Raw genomic sequence first — 16599 nt, forward strand, 5'->3', positions numbered from 1 at the left:
TAAATGAACATGGATACCCCATAGGTGACATATTTTTACCACAAAATCAGGCCTTTTAGGTCATTTTCATGGACCCATGTGTGTGCTGACATGTCAATGTACAGTACACGACCTCATCTCACTTTTTGGTTTTCAATTACAAACCAACGTCCAGACAAATGTAAAGTCTGCAGTTCACGAACTGGTTCTCTGAAATGTAGGCAGTCATGATATTGCAAGACTTTCATGCTGGCGATGCAGGTTGGGAAGATCTACCCTACTGGCACTCAGGTGAGGAAGCAAATAAATCAGTGGGTTGGTTAGGAGAGGTCAGATAGAGTATACCAATGATGTGTTATCACATTTACATTTAGTCATTTAGCAGACGCTCTTATCCAGAGTGACTTACAGTAAGTACAGGGACATTCCCCCGAGGCAAGTAGGGTGAAGTGCCTTGCCCGAGGACACAACGTCAGTTGGCATGACCGGGAATCGAACTGGCAACCTTCGGATTACTAGCCCGACTCCCTCACCGCTCAGCCAACTGACTCCCCTAGGTTATCATTTATAATGTAAAAGTTAGAAGAAGCAACTTCTGTTGTAAGTGACCTCTTATTTCAAAACACCCATCATAGGCTCAATATGAGCCGTGAGTCAGGTGGCTGAGCGGTTAGGGAATCGGGCTAGTAATCTGAAGGTTGCCAGTTCGATTCCCGGCTGTGCCAAATGACGTTGTGTCCTTGGGCAAGGCACTTCACCCTACTTGCCTCGGGGGGAATGTCCCTGTACTTACTGTAAGTCGGTCTGGATAAGAGCGTCTGCTAAATGACTAAATGTAAATAAGTATATTATGTATATATATATGTATATAACTCAAAGTCAAGTGGAATGCCCTACTGTCATGATGAAATTGTACCTGTTCAAAGCTGCTCCTCCCATTCCACCTGTCACCCCCCCCTCCTTTCCCTCTTTTTCTCTCTATCTCTTTTTTCATCTGACCTTCCTTTCCAGGTATCTCCTCCTACTTTGCCTCTCCTGTATATAAAGGGTCAAACTGCTGCGTGACACAATGCTTCCCAAACGAGTGATGCCAAGGCTGTGAAACATTTCAAAACATGCTTTTGAGTTTTGTCAGGGATTGAGGACTAACCTTTCTCTTCTGTAAAAGTAAGTTTTCTTTGTATAACTTGTTTCTTTGTAGGAATAGTCAGAATAGGAATAGACATAAGTAAAAAAAAAAATTGACCTTGTGTAACACTAATATTACTGTACTATACCTTCATACTGTTTCAAGGTTTGAAATATAAAGTAAAGTTATGTTAAATAAAACCAGTTTAATAATTATGGATAGTGTGTGGTGAGTAAAATGTTTTTCATGATCTGGAAACCTTTCTCAGATATTTTTATAGGACATCGCAGTCAAGCCAATCACAGAAAATGGCCCCCCGTCTTGCCATTTCCGCCCCAGGTGAACTCAACCATTGGTGGAGCCAGCTAAGGTTCCGCCTACAGAATAAAAAAGGGTGGATTGAGATGCTGGATGAAACCTTCCTGCTTCAGAGCAGACAGTGAGAGCTTCTTATTGGTCCAACACCACAACAGCTTGTTAAAACACAAGCTGCTGTTCAATCGAATTGGTCTGTAGTGAAATCTGTTCTGTGTCTGATCAAGTCACTCATCTTGTGTCATCCTCACAGGATAAAAGACATCCCTCTCTTCGACGCTGCGAAGGAGAATGATGTGGGCTGTATCAAGAAGCTTCTGAGCTGTGCTTCCACCAACATCTTTGAAAGAGGTCCGCCCAGTCTTCTGAAGATTTTGTTTCTTGGTGATTATCAGTGACTGTCACTTCTGTGCTAAAATTCTCTCCCCTGTGTGTGTGTGTGTGTGTGTGTGTGTGTGTGTGTGTGTGCATGTGCGTGCATGTGTGTGTGTGTTTGCATGTGCATGCATGTGTGTGTTTGTAGGTGCTCTGGGGGAGACAGCCCTACATGTGTCAGTAATGGCAGAAAATGTGGAGGCTGCGATATGTCTGATGGAGGCAGCTCCTGAACTCATCAACGAGCCCATGACCTCTGATCTCTTCCATGGTGTGTAAGAACACACACACACACACAGACAGATAGAGATAGTTTAGTAGAGACATTCCCAAATCAACCATTTCCCTCCCCTTTTTTCTCTCACTCTTCCTCTCTCTCTCTCTCTCTCTCTCTCTCTCTCTCTCTCAGGTTTGACTCCTCTACACATCGCTGTCATGAATCAGAATCTCAACCTGGTCCGTGACATGATTGCCAGAGGGGCTGATGTCTCCACTCAGAGGGTCACAGGAACATATTTCAGGAAAAGGAGAGGAGGCCTCCTCTACTACGGTGTGTCTGTGTGTCTACGATTGTGTTGGGAATGATTGGGAATATGTGCCTAGTTGGTACATTGGGAGAAGTCCTACGTCTAACATGACCATATTTGGACTACAGGCGAGCACGTCTTGTCCTTCGCCGCGTGCGTGGCGAATTTGGACATCATGACGATGCTGATCAGCGCCGGAGCTAACACAAGGGCCCAGGACTCCCGAGGTATGAACCACCGCTCTCCTCCCCCCCAGTGGCGAAAATCTGCTATCAACTTTGGGGGGGACAATTATATGGCATTTTCTCAAGAGCAATTCCTGAGGGGGACACCAAAATTACTGCTGTAACACAGCACATTAAAAAAGCGCCATTGTGTCCATAATCAGCAAAGCGCTTTCATTGCGTATTATTAATATTATTGAAATTACATAGTTACGTTTACAGTGATTTATTGGGGGGGTAAAATTATATTTTTCCCAGGATGGGCGGGTTGTGTCCCCCCCGGGACTTCTTCCTCTGTTCCCCCCTCGTCCTTCTCCTGTGTGGTTTACCGTACCTCACAAAGACTGGTTTTATCTCTCCATCACCTAGGTGTATGTGTCCATATACATCTCAATCTCCCCCACTCTCTGTTTCTCTTCCTATGTTTACATTTACATTTAATCATTTAGCAGACGCTCTTATCCAGAGCGACTTACAGTAAGTACAGGGACATTCTCCCCAAGGCAAGTAGAGTGAGGTGCCTTGCCCAAGGACACAACGTAAATGCGCACAGCCGGGAAATCGAACCGGCAACCTTCTGATTAATAGCCCGATTCCCTAACCGCTCAGCCATCTGAACCCCCATGTTTACATCCCCTTTCTCCTCTCTCATCTCATCCCTTCATCTCTTCTCCTCCAGGCAACACCATCCTCCATATCCTCGTCTTACAGCCTACTAAGACGATAGCATGCCAGGCAGTGGACCTGCTCTTGACTCAGGATGGTGAGCTGGACCAGCCTGTGCCGCTGGACATGGTGCCCAACTACCGTGGCATCACACCCTTCAAACTGGCTGCCAAGAAGGGCAACATTGTAGTAAGAGCATACTGGAGCACAACATGGGAGAACCATGTTTCTTATTGAGACTTTGTGAGAAAAAAAAAACATTTTTAGAAAGGTTTAAAAACTATTTCTGAAAAGAAGTTTCAAAAAAGTGCACAATAGTTGAAAAAATAAAAATACAAAAAGGTTTCGAAAGGTTGAAAAAATATTTTTACAGGTAGAAGTAATAGCTACTTTTTACTTAAGTATATGTCAGAGCCCCTACTTCTTTACACTTTTTCACTCCAGGTAAAGTAGTCAGCACATTAACTTTTACCCTTTTAAGCATCAGTATCTGTACTTCTATTTGAGTGACGGATGTGTGTACTTCCTGTGTGCCATCTCTGAGGAATGGTTTCTGCTTCCTCTGTTATTGTCTGACCGTCTGTACTTTTCTCTCAGTTCTTCCAGCACCTGGTCAACAGGAGGCGAGTGGTCCAATGGAGTCTAGGGCCCCTGACCTCAAGCATCTATGACCTGACAGAGATCGACTCCTGGGCCGACAACCACTCGGTACTGGAACTCATCGTGGGAAGCCAGATAAGAGAGGTAGGCCGCAACTGTCAGGGAGTCAGGTGGCTGAGCGGTTAGGGAAGCGGGCTGGTAATCTGAAGGTTGCCCAGTTCGATTCCCGGCCGTGCCAAATGACGTTGTGTCCTTGGGCAAGGCACTTCACCTTACTTGCCTCGGGGAGAATGTCCCTGTACTTACTGTAAGTCGCTCTGGATAAGAGCATCTGCTAAATGACTAAATGTAAATGTAACTGAAACCTTTGAAAAAACGGAACAATTTAAACTATATTTGATATGTACATGTGAATATCGGAGGACATTCTGCAGGGTTACACAGTCGACACAGTTTCCTCCCCTCCTCCGCCTTGTTTTCCTCATCCTCCCCTCCTCCCCTCCTTCCTTCTGTCCTTCAGGCCAGGGCGATACTAGAGATTACTCCTATCAGGCAGCTAGTCAGTCTCAAGTGGAACCTCTATGGAAAACACTACTTTAGGTAATCACGCACATACACATGCAAGTACACACACACACACTCTCTTTAGGTCACATCCTAATTATTTGTGATGTTGTGTACATCTCCTAATCATTTGTGATGTTGTGAACGATGTAACGTTCGGGTTCATTATTAACATGTCCTGTTGTTGTGCTTGTGAACAGGTTTTTGCTGATGATCTACCTGCTCTACATCTCAACATTCACACTCTGCTGCATGTATCGCCCTCTAAAGGACACTCCGGAGAACTACACCACTTCTGAGGAAGACAAAACCATAGCGGTTCAGAAAACCTTCAAGGTAGGGGAAAACCACGTGTATGTATGTATGTATATGTGCCTATCCAAAACCATAGCGGTTCAGAAAACCTTCAAGGTAGGGGAAAACCGCGTGTATGTATGTATGTATATGTGCCTATCCAACAGACATGATAATGACCCGGTCGCTCAGTGGTTGATCTCTACCATGTCCTGTCTGTCCCCGCCCCTCAGGAAAGCTATGTGAGCAATGAGGACAGGCTTCGGCTGGTGGGAGAGATTATCAGTATCCTGGGGGCCATGGTTATTCTGCTCCTGGAGGTCCGTAGAAGAAGAAGAAGCACAGTCTAATCTGCATACTGTCCAGACTTCCTGTATTTATGAAACATACTGTCCAGACTTCCTGTCTATATGACACATACTGTCCAGACTCTCTGTCTATATGACACATACTGTACATACTCTCTGTCTATATGACACATACTGTCCATACTCTGTGTCTTTGTGACACATACAGTATGAGATGGCAGAATTGTGGCTGTTGTACTTTGATCTAGGCCGTAACGGATCTAAATCTGCATGTCCGCTAATCCCACAGATTCCAGATATCCTGAGAGTCGGGGCCAAGCGGTACTTTGGACAGACAGCTCTTGGGGGGCCTTTCCATGTCATCCTGTAAGTTAGCACTTAAATAACTTTGACATGACAAGACAACCTGACTTAGCACTGTTGGTTAACTGACTGGTTGTGTGTGTGTGTGTGTGTGTCCGTGTGTGTGTCTGTGTGTGTGTGCCCGTGTGTGTGTGTCCGTGTGCCCGTGTGTGTGTCTGTGTATGTGTGCCCGTGTGTGTGTGTGTGTCCTTGTGTCCGTGTGTCTGTATGTGTGTGTGCCCATGTGTCTGTGTGTGTGTGCCCATGTGTCTGTGTGTGTGTGTGTGTGTGCAGTATCGGCTACGCCAGCTTGGTGGTGCTGCTGTGTGTGTTCAGGACCAGCGGACTGCAGGGTGAGGGCGTGGTCATGGCTGTGTGTCTGGTGCTTGGCTGGAGCAACATCATGTTCTTCGCTCGTGGGTTCCAGATGCTAGGCCCATACGTCATCATGATACAGAAGGTACAGACTTAGTCCCATTCCAAGTTGCCAATTGTGGGTAAGCACCACTTATGTGAATGCCATTATTAACTTATGAATGCCGTTTGTGTGAGTACGTATTGTCGTTCTGTATAAGGCTGTTGTGTAAATACCAGATGAAGAGTATATATAGTACATATTATATTTAGTACTAGTCAGTGGAGCTAATTCACACTTCTGCACATTCACTGTGTGGAAACAGATGTTCGTTCACACGTCGCTATTTTCATTCTCAGGCTAAAATGTTGTTCTCTCATTTCCTTCTAGATCATATTTGGAGACCTGACCAAGTTTATGTGGCTGATATTTATCGTCCTGATAGGATATTCCACCGGTGAGCATATCCCGTCTCACGTATTCAATCGAAGAAGGCATATGCGTTCGTTGAAATCTCCATTCCCTCAACTAACGAAACACTTTTCTTTTTTCTCTGTGTCAGCAATGTGGATGGTGTACATGACCCAGCAACCAGGCTCTCTGCCTGCGTACAAATCCTTCCCCATCACCCTGTTCTCCCTGTTTGAGCTCAGTGTGGGCTTGATCGACCTGCCAGTGGACCACACCATCTATACGCCCCCTATCGTCCATGTGCTGCACTGCACCTTCTCTGTGGTCTCCTACATCCTACTGCTCAACCTGCTCATCGCCATGATGAGTGACACTCACTGGAGGGTGGCCCAGGAGAGAGACGAGCTGTGGAGGACTCAGGTACACACACACACACACATTAACGTAATGTAGCATCACAGGGTGATGGGGCCAGGTGGAGTCAGGTGGCTGAGCGGATAGAGCATCGGGCTAGTAATCTGAAGGTTGCCAGTTCGATTCCCGGCCGGTGCACATGACGTTGTGTCCTTGGGCAAGGCACTTAACCCTACTTGCCTCGGGGGGAATGTCCCTGTACTTACTGTAAGTCGCTCTGGATAAGAGCGTCTGCTAAATGACTAAATGTAAAATGTAAATCACAGGTGTAGCTAGGTGCATGATTCCCCCCTGGTCTGGTCCTCCACAGGTGGTGGCCACTATCTTGATGCTGGAGAGACGTCTTCCCCGCTGCCTGTGGCCTCGGCTGGGGGTGTGCGGGGTGCCCTACGGCCTGGAGGAGCGATGGTACCTCCGGTAAGACAACTCTGCCACTCTGAACAGCTCCCTGCTCTAGCCTCACCTTCAGACAGCTCCCTGCTCTAGCCTCACCTTCAGACAGCTCCCTGCTCTAGCCTCACCTTCAGACAGCTCCCTGCTCTAGCCTCACCTTCAGACAGCTCCCTGCTCTAGCCTCACCTTCAGACAGTGTCCCGTCTCCTCCGCAGGGTCGAGGATCGAAACAACCCGTTGGTTCAGAAGATGCGTCGCTACATGAGCGCGTTCTCCAAGGACGACGAAGCCAGCAAAGAGGAGGCGGCTAAGGAGGCCGACAAGGCCAAAGAAACAAGCAGAGCGGTCAGACCACCCAAGTTCAGAGGCATCCTCAGTCCAAACAGAAGGTTAACCGGCTGGGAGATCATCCGGAACAGTGCTTTGGGTTTGGAGCCAGACCCAGAGGAACCTGAAGAGGTGCAGGAAGTCAAGTATGTTTGAGAAAAGGTTAACTGTGTATTGGAAATATATACATGTGGTGCAATCATTTCATGCAGTATTATGTAGCAGGAGATTATATTTCAGTAAATGTAGCTGAGACTGAGAGTGTGAATATAGTGTGAATAACGATGAGCTACAAACAAGGACTATGACCTGTATGATTTCAAGTAAGCACTTTAACAAAATAAAGTGTAAATCAAAACACCATCTTTATTTATTTAGTTAGTATGAACACCGTACAAAATGATTGAATATATAAAAAAAAATCTAAGTTCTATGCCAGAAAGCAAAGAAATCTACATTTCAATAAAAGGTTTGACAAAACTGAGCAATAAAGTTCTCCAATATAAGATTCTAATGCAGAATTTCCAGTGCACATTCTACAGTACATTATTGATACACATTACAGCACAACCAGGCACAAAATGATTGAATTTGACACAAAATCATCACTACAATTATGTGTTAAGACACGTGTTAAAACATAGATCTTGTAATAATTGATTTAAAACCTGTAAAACAGGAGTTGAGATAGCATAGCATGATTATCAACAGTAACAAGTAAGTTGGTCAAAGTCAGGACCATGTAATGCCCTGTGGCCCCTACTGGACAAGGCGTGGAGCAGGCTGCTGGGAAGGTCAGGGGTCAGAGGCAGGTGGGCTAGGCCAGGGCTGCTGGGAAGGTCAGGGGTCAGAGGCAGGTGGGCTAGGCCAGGGCTGCTGGGAAGGTCAGGGGTCAGAGGCAGGTGGGCTAGGCCAGGGCTGCTGGGAAGGTCAGGGGTCAGAGGCAGGTGGGCTAGGCCAGGGCTGCTGGGAAGGTCAGGGGTCAGAGGCAGGTGGGCTAGGCCAGGGCTGCTGGGAAGGTCAGGGGTCAGAGGCAGGTGGGCTAGGCCAGGGCTGCTGGGAAGGTCAGGGGTCAGAGGCAGGTGGGCTAGGCCAGGGCTGCTGGGAAGGTCAGGGGTCAGAGGCAGGTGGGCTAGGCCAGGGCTGCTGGGAGAGGGAAGTGTCTCTTCTGGGTCTGGCAGATGTAAGCACTGCTGTAGAAACACGGTGAGGCATTCCAGCTCTGATTGGTTGACTTGTTGCCAAGCAGCAAGCCACAGTCACCTACCGGGGCACGTTCTCCCCAGTAGCTGTCAACCAGAGAAGAAGAAAAGAAGAATCTCAATACTGATCAGGGCCTAAATCAAGCTAGCAGGGGTGGGAGAGAGTTGACATATACAACGAATAAAGTGGAGTGTAATATACTGTAGAAGCTTACAATGTCTGTGTGTGTGTGTGTGCATGTGTGTTGTCAGTTCTCACACCTCTTTGTCAATGCAGCGCTGGTTACCCAGGTCCACTGTTCGGCCTTGTACCTCAAACCAATCCAGTATAAAAGGTTCCCCTCCTTGGTTAGAAAGTTCTGGAAGAGGACAGTCCTTTCAAAACTCCTTATTCCTGCTGTTTTGACTATTAAACGATAACCATGGCATTGAGTCCTTTGAAGGTCACAACAAAAACAGGCAAGAGAGAGAATGTGGAGAGAGAGAGAGATAGAATGTGGAGAGAGAGAGAGATAGAATGTGGAGAGAGAGAACATGGAGAGAAAGAGAGAGAGAATGATGAGAGAGAGAGAGAGAGAGAGAGAGAATGTGGAGAGAGAGAATGTGGAGAGAGAGAGAGAGAGAGAGAGAGAGAGAGAGAGAATGTGGAGAGAGAGAATGTGGAGAGAGAGAATGTGGAGAGAAGAAGTGAGGTGTGTTGACTGTTGCACCTGCACTCTGTCGTTGGTTATGACGGCCAGATCCCCTCCTCTTGCACTGCAGTACTTCCTGCTGTCCTCCCAGCTCTGACGCTCCCTGGACAGGAAGAAGCACGAGTCCTCAAACAGCAGCCAGCCCTCGGCACACGGCTGGCAGGGTGAACCTGTGCATGAAGGACGGGGGCACACAACACAGAACAATAACGTCCTCTCCTAACTGACACAAAATGTCGGCCACAAAATTCAATTGAAAATACAATCATTCAAAAACAATTTAATTTAACATTTAAATAATCAAATTGTTTGTCTTTATTTGGAGGCAACAGATGTTGTGCTCGCAACACTCTTGTTTGTAGTCTACCACGGAGACACGAACTCACTTGGGGTTCCAAACTGTGGATGTTGGGCTTTGCATTTCTGAAGACTGCACATCGGAGGAGACTGGCGCGTTTCCTCTACTTTCACCACTGTCTCCTCTGTCCCCTCTCTCTCTCTTTCTGGGCAGACCAGAGCCTCCGTGGGGACTAGAAAATCAAACAGGGTGGTGTAGGATGGCAGAGAATGACGCAGTCTGAACATGCACGGGCACCAGTACCGAAATTAATACCCCCTATCAGATTACAGTGAAGTAGCCTGTTACAAACAATGTTTGTTTTTTTTGTTTTTTTTACATATTTTTATCAATACAATTTTCGGTCTTGGCTAAAAACGTTTTTAACTTGAATTACGTTTGTAATTTCGTTTCTTGTAGGCATTGTTTTCCATAGCCCGGTTTTTACTCACATTTCACGCACAGGATAATGACGACAAACAGCAGAACAAGGCATATTAAGGACAGAAGGAAACACAGCGCGCGGTACACACGCACTTTTCCATGGATCTGAAGGTCTGTTGAGATGGAAAGAAGAAACGTTACGCTATTAGTAGGCCTGTTAACAAGCTATAATCCACAACATCGACATCACTGCCATACCTGGCTTTTCCTTTAACTCAACCGATAAATTCGTCACTTCGCCAAAACATTTAGTCTTCGCCTCATCCGATGACTTTATGTCAGCGTCGTAATTACGACAGAATTTGATATACATGGCGGATATCCCTGTCCCAAGTAGCTACGCCGTAGGGTGTTTCTGTAAATGCAACTCCCGTCTAATGTGTGCTAACCCAGTCTGTGCCAGACGTTTGGGATTTGGGACACCCATGTCCCTCTCCCTAGCAACTTGCCCTTCTTAGATTTATAATTAATTAATGTAACACAATACTTGGTCTGTCCCACGATTCTTCTCTCTCTCCCTCGCACACACACCCACTAACACAGTAGGACAACCCCGCGCACAAACACGCGCACGCACTCTGGATTTCTTCTAATTTGAGATAACTACAGACCTTGGAAAGCTGTATAAACAGGCCGTTCCCGTTAGTATGGCAACAACAGATAAGTCCACATTTCAGGTCAACACTTCTGAAATTGAATGACAATGTCTATTCCCAATGTGAAGAAAAATACGAAACTATGTTGTCGACTGCTTTCTGTCCATGTTTTCAATATGGAATATAATGAAGGCAAGAAATTATCAAACCAACACTTGTGTGTGTTGTTGGTTACGTTTATATCAACTTGCTACAGCAATTATTTAATCAAAAAATGAAAAACGGAACAGAGTGAATGGTGTTTATGCTGTGTTGTTTCACACACTCTTCAGTCTCTCTCTCTGTTCCTCTTTTTGATTTGATTTCCATCTTGATCTTTTGTTAATGAGGGGTTACCATGAGCAATTTCTTTATCTTTTAATGTTGACTATGCATAGGCCTAATGAACTTAAAGTGAATAGTGGATGGTAATAGCAGATTGTGTCATTAAAACAACGTAAAATACAATCCCGTTTTAAGTTATCATTACAACGTATACAAGCAAAATAAGGCATTTGGACACACATTGGGTTCCCTCTAAAATAAATAACAATTAAAGCCACAATTATTTAGTCCCTAAGACAACATGTTTTCCAACTTTCAACTAACTTTGTAAAGCAATTTCTTTTGTATTGCATTCAGGCATATATGGGTATTAGGTCTGCGCAGCTATCAGAATGTTGTTCAGGAGAGCTACATGTACCTGCTTTGTCTTTGGTCGAAGGCCAGACAGCCACAGAATAGATATCCTCGGTTTGTGTTTTCAGTGCATTGTAGACACAGGATTTGTCTTCTTTAACTGCCAGGAAAACAGACAGACAGACAGGCAGGTAGACAGAAAGACAGACAGACCGACACGCAGATGTTCAGCCAACCAGGCAGACAAAAAAGATAACCTCTTAAATATATACACGACTATTTAAACAACTTGAAGAGTGGTATGACAATGACTAAAGATTATTGTAAAGGCCTTGTATGACACAGGTCATCACACTTCACCTTCAACATCCAGCATTTGTCTTTTCTCCTCCTCTTCCTCCTCCACCACCTCCTCCACTCGATCCTCCGCTGGGGTGAGGTCCTGCAACTCCATCGCTGTCCCTGTCCTTTTCCTCAGTCTCTCTAACTTTCAGTTTCCCTGGAAAGCCCTTTAAGCCCATCCAGCAAACTCAACCCTGCTACTTCTGTACCCGTTTGTTAACCCGCACAGATCCAGACGCTGAGCGCCGTGGTGTGGTTTGTTTTTTTGGACCAAGAGGTGTGAGAACAGTTTAGTTTTAATCCGTATCGGACTCGAAGGCTTTCGAAGTCTGGTTAGTTGTATTTTGAGATGACCCAATAGCTTTGTACCATAAACTGTGTGTCTGCATAACCAATATAAAACTGATAACTTCCTCCTGATTTGTTTCTCTTCTCTCTCTCTTCCTCTCTGCCTCCGGCAATAATGGACATTATTTCGTCATAGTCTTTGCCTATGTGTGTCAACAGGATTTTTTTTTTTTGTGAATTTCTGTATTGAATTTCCCAGAAATCACGAAGAATCTGCTAAACAACACGCAATTAATGGAAAACTCAGGAATACATGCATTTAAATTTTTATTTTCCACAAAAGTTCATGATTTTCATTTACAAAAAAAGAAATACTATTTGCATTAAATACAGATGACCGAGAGAGAAAGATGAAAATAAAGAGAGTTATCTCCCTTTTCAAATACCTTTCTTCACCAATGAAACTTTGCTTTCACTGCCTCTTTCAAATTAAACTTTTACAAACTATCAACATAGTTTGGGCATTAACAGAAAAACACTACGCTAATCGCAAAAAACTGACAAACCAAAAACCCCTTGAGACCCTTCCCTACCCAACTTATTCCCACTGCCTACTCAAAAACTAATATCATGTCCTAGACGAATAATAGTGGTGTAAAAATAACAAAGTGTGAGCTTCTGACTCCGACAGTCTGTAACCTACTTCCTCTCTTCATCTCCTGTCTCTCTCTCTCCGTCTGACCTTCCCTCTCCTCTCAGGCTCCGTAGACGCTCTCATTACTGTAAGTCATGTACAGGAACAAGTCCTCATCGTGGTGTTCCTGGAACAGTGTTAGAAATCGAAATGCAGTGTTAGAATTCAAAGGGGGAAAAAAGCGAACCGGTTGGTCGATAACGTAGAAAACTTTAGATTTGTTTACTTTTGTGATAAGGGGACAAATTGTGGATCGGTAAGCAGAGTGTTTACATGTAACTGTAGGTGGAGTACAGGATGTGTTATCTCAGATGCATTGGTGTGTGTGTGTGTCTGTGCACGTCTGTAATTACCTCGTACACTGCAGAGAGAGGGGAGCTGGACGGGGGGAGGGAGTTGTTCACAAAGAAGAAGAGCGCTTCCTCTGGTCTCATGGACACACGCTGTCTGATCAGAAAACACAGCTGTCCAACTGAGGGGGGGGGGAAGAGAGAGAGAGAGAGAGAGAGAGAGAGAGAGAGAGAGGGAGAGGGAGGGAGAGACAAACAAACAAAGAGAGAGAGAGAAACAAACAAACAAAGAGAGAGAGGGAGACACAAACAAACAAAGAGAGGGAGACACAAACAAACAAAGAGAGAGAGACACAAACAAACAAAGAGAGAGAAACAAACAAACAAAAAAAAGAGAGAAACAAACAAACAAAAAGAGAGAGAGAGAGGGTTAGCGAGGGGCCATCAGAACCACACCCAAACTTTTTCTTAAGTTTCAATGTACTCTAAGAGGAACTAAAAGACTATTTGGTTCAGGGAAGGGATAGGTCCCAACCACAAGTGCAGTCACGGTCACGAGTCGGGAATAGTTGGTGTCATACAGAAAGGGAAACTAGTCTGAGATAGGAAGAAACATTGAAAAAATCTTGTCTATAAATACAGGGCCATTTATTTCACCTGTCAAGTCGGAGGGCACAAGGTATTTCTTCTTGTCCAGGTCAGGAGCACGTGATCTAGCTGCTCTCTCCACGATGATCTGAGGCGATGGATGATAGTCAGTTACTACACATGACAGGTCACCTTTAATTAGTGAACCCCAGAGAACACTAAACAACAGCACATAATCACAAAGTGGTGGAGGCCCAATACCACGGGGTCAATACATTGTCTCACGTCCTTCCAGATTTCTCATAAGGGATAATGTAGGATATTTTCATTTGGTATCAGTTTGTATGGGAAAAATAGACGAAGCTAGCAAAAACTTTCATTAGTGACAGTTGTGCTTACTGGTATTTTGTCCGGATGCTTTGTTCGCACTCTCTCCCCCTCCGCTCTCCTCACCTCCAGCGGTACAGAGCGTTGGTATTGACTGCCCATCTAGGAGAGAAAACGAACATAACATGGTCAACAACTCTACGGTCAAAATGATATATGGGCTGTGCAACAACGCAAGTACTGCTGGTCACTAAACAACAACAATCCATAACAACAAGCGGACTGTTTTTGTTGTTTTGTCTCTACTGAGCGTTCCGAATGTACAGCCGTCAAAACAGTTGATGACGTCTGGCACGTGTACATGCTGTTCCCCACGATCTAAAACTGGCACTTCACCATGCATGTACATTCACAATAGCAAAATTTCATAATGAACCTATGTGGTTATGTCGCTTACTGTCACACTAAAGAACCTGGGCCAATCATATAAAAAGGTGAAAAAATACCATCGAAAATATAGTGATTACATAAATGTAGGGTGTCCAATTGTTGGCTATAGGCCTATTTGCATCCAGCCATGTCCGATCACTAGAAAGCCACGTCAGTGCAGTATCCAGCTAAAAGGGTGGGTCGCGCCTTCTCTTATCTGTGAAGAAGACAACTGACAATACTTGCTAAACAAAACAATCGATTTGGTGATACGCTGATAATATTACCAAATGCAAACAACTCCGTAAATACTGTTTAGTTAGGGACGTCTTAAACCAGCATGACTAAGTGGCTTGCAAAAAAGCAAGTCCTAGCATTAGCAACAAACAGCTAGCTGCACTGTAGCTATCTCTGAGAAAGAAGACATCCACAGAACTTAGAATGGAATACTCACCGTTGGAACACGAACGAAATCGAATAGAATGGGTTAATTCCAGTCCACTCCTAAAAATCTTCAGCTTACACTTCGATCACTAGGGAAATACGACGAACAAGTATTTAATTTGCACCAATGATCACAAATGGGGCTGTATTTTTAAGATGTCGACTGAACTACTTCTTCTGCACAGAAACAACAACAAACTCGGCAACGCCCAGTCGAGGACATTTCAACAAATGAACACCATATCCGTCGACAGACAATATGGATGTCCAATCATAGAAGATAGAAGGCGGGGTTTTAGTTTGTTGACAAGGTTTTTATTAGATTCATTTTGATGCCATTCACATTTTCACTCTGTTTTGAATGACGGTGAACTAAACCAATTACATTGTTATAAAAGTGGGCCATTCCAGAATAGGGTCATGCATCTGGAAAAAAATTATTACGGCCTATTGGCAAAGTAATGTATGATGTATTCGTCCCAGCTCAATCGTTCCGATGAGCGCATTGATTGAATCTAAAAATTTAAAAAAATCTGCAATATTTGGCAACTAGACCCAGACTCAATGCGGTGATGAATAGGCCTCTTGTCAAATTCGGGCATTCCAATCATAGCAGCATTGCTTGTATCTAGGTGGTTGTGAACGTTTATTAAGCGTCTGTGTGGGGCTACAAAGAAATGTGTCAAAATGTCTAGGATAATTTATTAACCCATTCCAGGCATTCTAACCTTGTAAAAACCCACAGCTTAAAGCAAAACAGTCTGAGGAGAGAGATCAACCGTCAGACACTAATCTGAGCGCATCTGTCAAACAAGCCAATACTTCAGACAGATTTTTTTTTTATTTTGAAAATAATTGAAGCCTAAAAATACTTATATTTAGATTTTTGGGCTAAATATGACACTTCTATCTTATTTTTGAAAATGATCTCACAGAACCCCTATCGCCATTCTAGCAATTTGCCAGAAATTTCATGACACTTGGATAATTTGCAGTGTAAATTTCTATCAACATGTTAATATGACAACATGTTGTCATGTAATACAGTTTTACTATATTAAAACCCAAACATACAGTGAAGTCCAAAGTCTGAAACCACATGAAACAATCAGGGAATATAAGACTGAGAAAGCAGAGCATTCTGGGACATCACAAGAAGCTCACTGGTCAGCAGATTTGACAGAGACTTCTGGAGTCCATACACACTGTCATTAAAGCAGGACAGAGGGACATCCAGAAATGTATCTGCATTTTTTCAAAGTTTCAACTTTTCCTTCATATTGACATTGTCATTGGTAATGGAAAAGTAGTATTACCTTAGAAAAAAATCGAAGCATTTTTCCTGATGGTCGAAGATTTTCGGACCCTACTGTGCACCAAAGTTGTACATCTTGTTGAATTGTTTGAAATCAATGTTAGCATAGCAAATAACACGCTTTAAAAGAATCATCTAAAGAACAAGAAAAACCTAAATGGTAATTTTCTTTTCCATTTGAGAAAATTTGATTACGATCCAGTGTGTCTTCCTCCCTGACTTATGCACGTGGACAAACATCTATCTTATAAATGTACCGAAAGAGTTCCACATAGCACAATTTGTATTTCCACAAACATCTGTCCCAACATTTATAATAAAAGGAATTTCCTAAATTCTACAGAATATATTATACACAAATAATACATTTCCCGGAAATAGAAACATTGCATATCCAGTCCCTAAAGAAAGAGCTATGAGGGGTATTGGAGCCCTACTATCCACAGGCAGAGATGCAGCGATGCAGTCCTCTTTAGCAAGATATGTCAAGGTGCTTTTCAGTAACAGTCTATACATGAAATAAACAAGGCAGGGTCAGGCCCACCCACAGAACAGCCTTAAGGCAAACACTGGTTTGACATGCATTGTTGCATCATGTTGCATTTAGCTTCCCTTCCAGTCTGGTGCTGATTCATCCTCCACTGTCCACAGACACGGGTTTCAGCATCCTAGCCCTGCATCTGGGACTTAATCGGTGTGATCGGTCTTTC

At 44.1% G+C, this 16599-nt stretch overlaps 4 protein-coding genes across 5 annotated transcripts in view; 1 reads left to right on the plus strand and 3 right to left on the minus strand.

The window, feature by feature from the left end:
- Positions 1 to 1062: 1062 nt before the first annotated feature.
- trpv6 (transient receptor potential cation channel, subfamily V, member 6) lies at positions 1063 to 7408 on the plus strand. The gene is made up of 17 exons (XM_067238307.1): positions 1063 to 1146; positions 1377 to 1547; positions 1677 to 1774; positions 1947 to 2069; positions 2208 to 2348; positions 2454 to 2552; positions 3229 to 3404; positions 3813 to 3959; positions 4336 to 4415; positions 4580 to 4715; positions 4907 to 4993; positions 5271 to 5347; positions 5618 to 5783; positions 6069 to 6135; positions 6241 to 6509; positions 6814 to 6920; positions 7112 to 7408. Exons 2-17 carry the CDS (start codon positions 1417 to 1419, stop codon positions 7377 to 7379), a joined length of 2172 nt encoding a protein of 723 aa, XP_067094408.1. The 5' UTR covers positions 1063 to 1146; positions 1377 to 1416; the 3' UTR covers positions 7380 to 7408.
- A 156-nt stretch (positions 7409 to 7564) lies between these two features.
- si:dkey-26c10.5 (uncharacterized protein LOC563797 homolog) lies at positions 7565 to 11666 on the minus strand. 2 transcript variants are annotated; one of them, XM_067238308.1, is made up of 7 exons: positions 11533 to 11666; positions 11237 to 11332; positions 9907 to 10011; positions 9504 to 9647; positions 9136 to 9287; positions 8687 to 8784; positions 7565 to 8512 (listed from the first exon to the last, which is right to left on the minus strand). In XM_067238308.1, the coding sequence occupies exons 1-7, from the start codon at positions 11624 to 11626 to the stop codon at positions 8356 to 8358; spliced, it is 846 nt and encodes a 281-aa protein (XP_067094409.1). In that variant the 5' UTR covers positions 11627 to 11666; the 3' UTR covers positions 7565 to 8355. The 2 variants fall into 2 exon arrangements, with proteins under 2 accessions (XP_067094409.1, XP_067094410.1); XM_067238309.1 differs by lacking the exons at positions 11237 to 11332; positions 11533 to 11666 and adding an exon at positions 10097 to 10438.
- A 450-nt stretch (positions 11667 to 12116) lies between these two features.
- Positions 12117 to 14773, minus strand: zgc:92606 (uncharacterized protein LOC100000242 homolog). The gene is made up of 5 exons (XM_067237572.1): positions 14585 to 14773; positions 13774 to 13863; positions 13444 to 13522; positions 12850 to 12968; positions 12117 to 12623 (listed from the first exon to the last, which is right to left on the minus strand). Exons 2-5 carry the CDS (start codon positions 13861 to 13863, stop codon positions 12558 to 12560), a joined length of 354 nt encoding a protein of 117 aa, XP_067093673.1. The 5' UTR covers positions 14585 to 14773; the 3' UTR covers positions 12117 to 12557.
- Positions 14774 to 16154: 1381 nt separating this feature from the next.
- Positions 16155 to 16599, minus strand: part of arhgef5 (Rho guanine nucleotide exchange factor (GEF) 5) — a 12349-nt gene continuing 11904 nt past the window's right edge. Inside the window, 1 exon segment of the mRNA XM_067238247.1 lies at positions 16155 to 16599. This exon segment is cut by the window's right edge and continues 141 nt beyond it. Within this exon segment, the coding sequence (XP_067094348.1) occupies positions 16598 to 16599 (2 nt within the window). The 3' untranslated portion in view covers positions 16155 to 16597.

Source organism: Osmerus mordax, chromosome 6 (genome assembly GCF_038355195.1).
Source record: "Osmerus mordax isolate fOsmMor3 chromosome 6, fOsmMor3.pri, whole genome shotgun sequence".
Lineage (NCBI taxonomy): Eukaryota > Metazoa > Chordata > Actinopteri > Osmeriformes > Osmeridae > Osmerus > Osmerus mordax.

What these genes read in the sequence shown, in the direction of transcription:
- si:dkey-26c10.5 (XM_067238308.1), bottom strand. Translation starts at nt 11,626, where the DNA reads ATGGAGTTGCAGGACCTCACCCCAGCGGAGGATCGAGTGGAGGAGGTG. An exon ending in CATTATCCTGTGCGTGAAAT is followed by an intron (nt 9,648 to 9,906) that starts GTGAGTAAAAAC and finishes TTGATTTTCTAG; the next exon opens with TCCCCACGGAGGCTCTGGTC. An exon ending in TCCACAGTTTGGAACCCCAA is followed by an intron (nt 9,288 to 9,503) that starts GTGAGTTCGTGT and finishes CTTCATGCACAG; the next exon opens with GTTCACCCTGCCAGCCGTGT.
- zgc:92606 (XM_067237572.1), bottom strand. Translation starts at nt 13,863, where the DNA reads ATGGGCAGTCAATACCAACGCTCTGTACCGCTGGAGGTGAGGAGAGCG. An exon ending in AGCATCCGGACAAAATACCA is followed by an intron (nt 13,523 to 13,773) that starts GTAAGCACAACT and finishes CCATCGCCTCAG; the next exon opens with ATCATCGTGGAGAGAGCAGC. An exon ending in CTCTCTCTGCAGTGTACGAG is followed by an intron (nt 12,624 to 12,849) that starts GTAATTACAGAC and finishes ACACTGTTCCAG; the next exon opens with GAACACCACGATGAGGACTT.
- trpv6 (XM_067238307.1), top strand. Translation starts at nt 1,417, where the DNA reads ATGGCCCCCCGTCTTGCCATTTCCGCCCCAGGTGAACTCAACCATTGG. An exon ending in TTCCTGCTTCAGAGCAGACA is followed by an intron (nt 1,548 to 1,676) that starts GTGAGAGCTTCT and finishes TCATCCTCACAG; the next exon opens with GATAAAAGACATCCCTCTCT. An exon ending in AAGGGCCCAGGACTCCCGAG is followed by an intron (nt 2,553 to 3,228) that starts GTATGAACCACC and finishes CTTCTCCTCCAG; the next exon opens with GCAACACCATCCTCCATATC.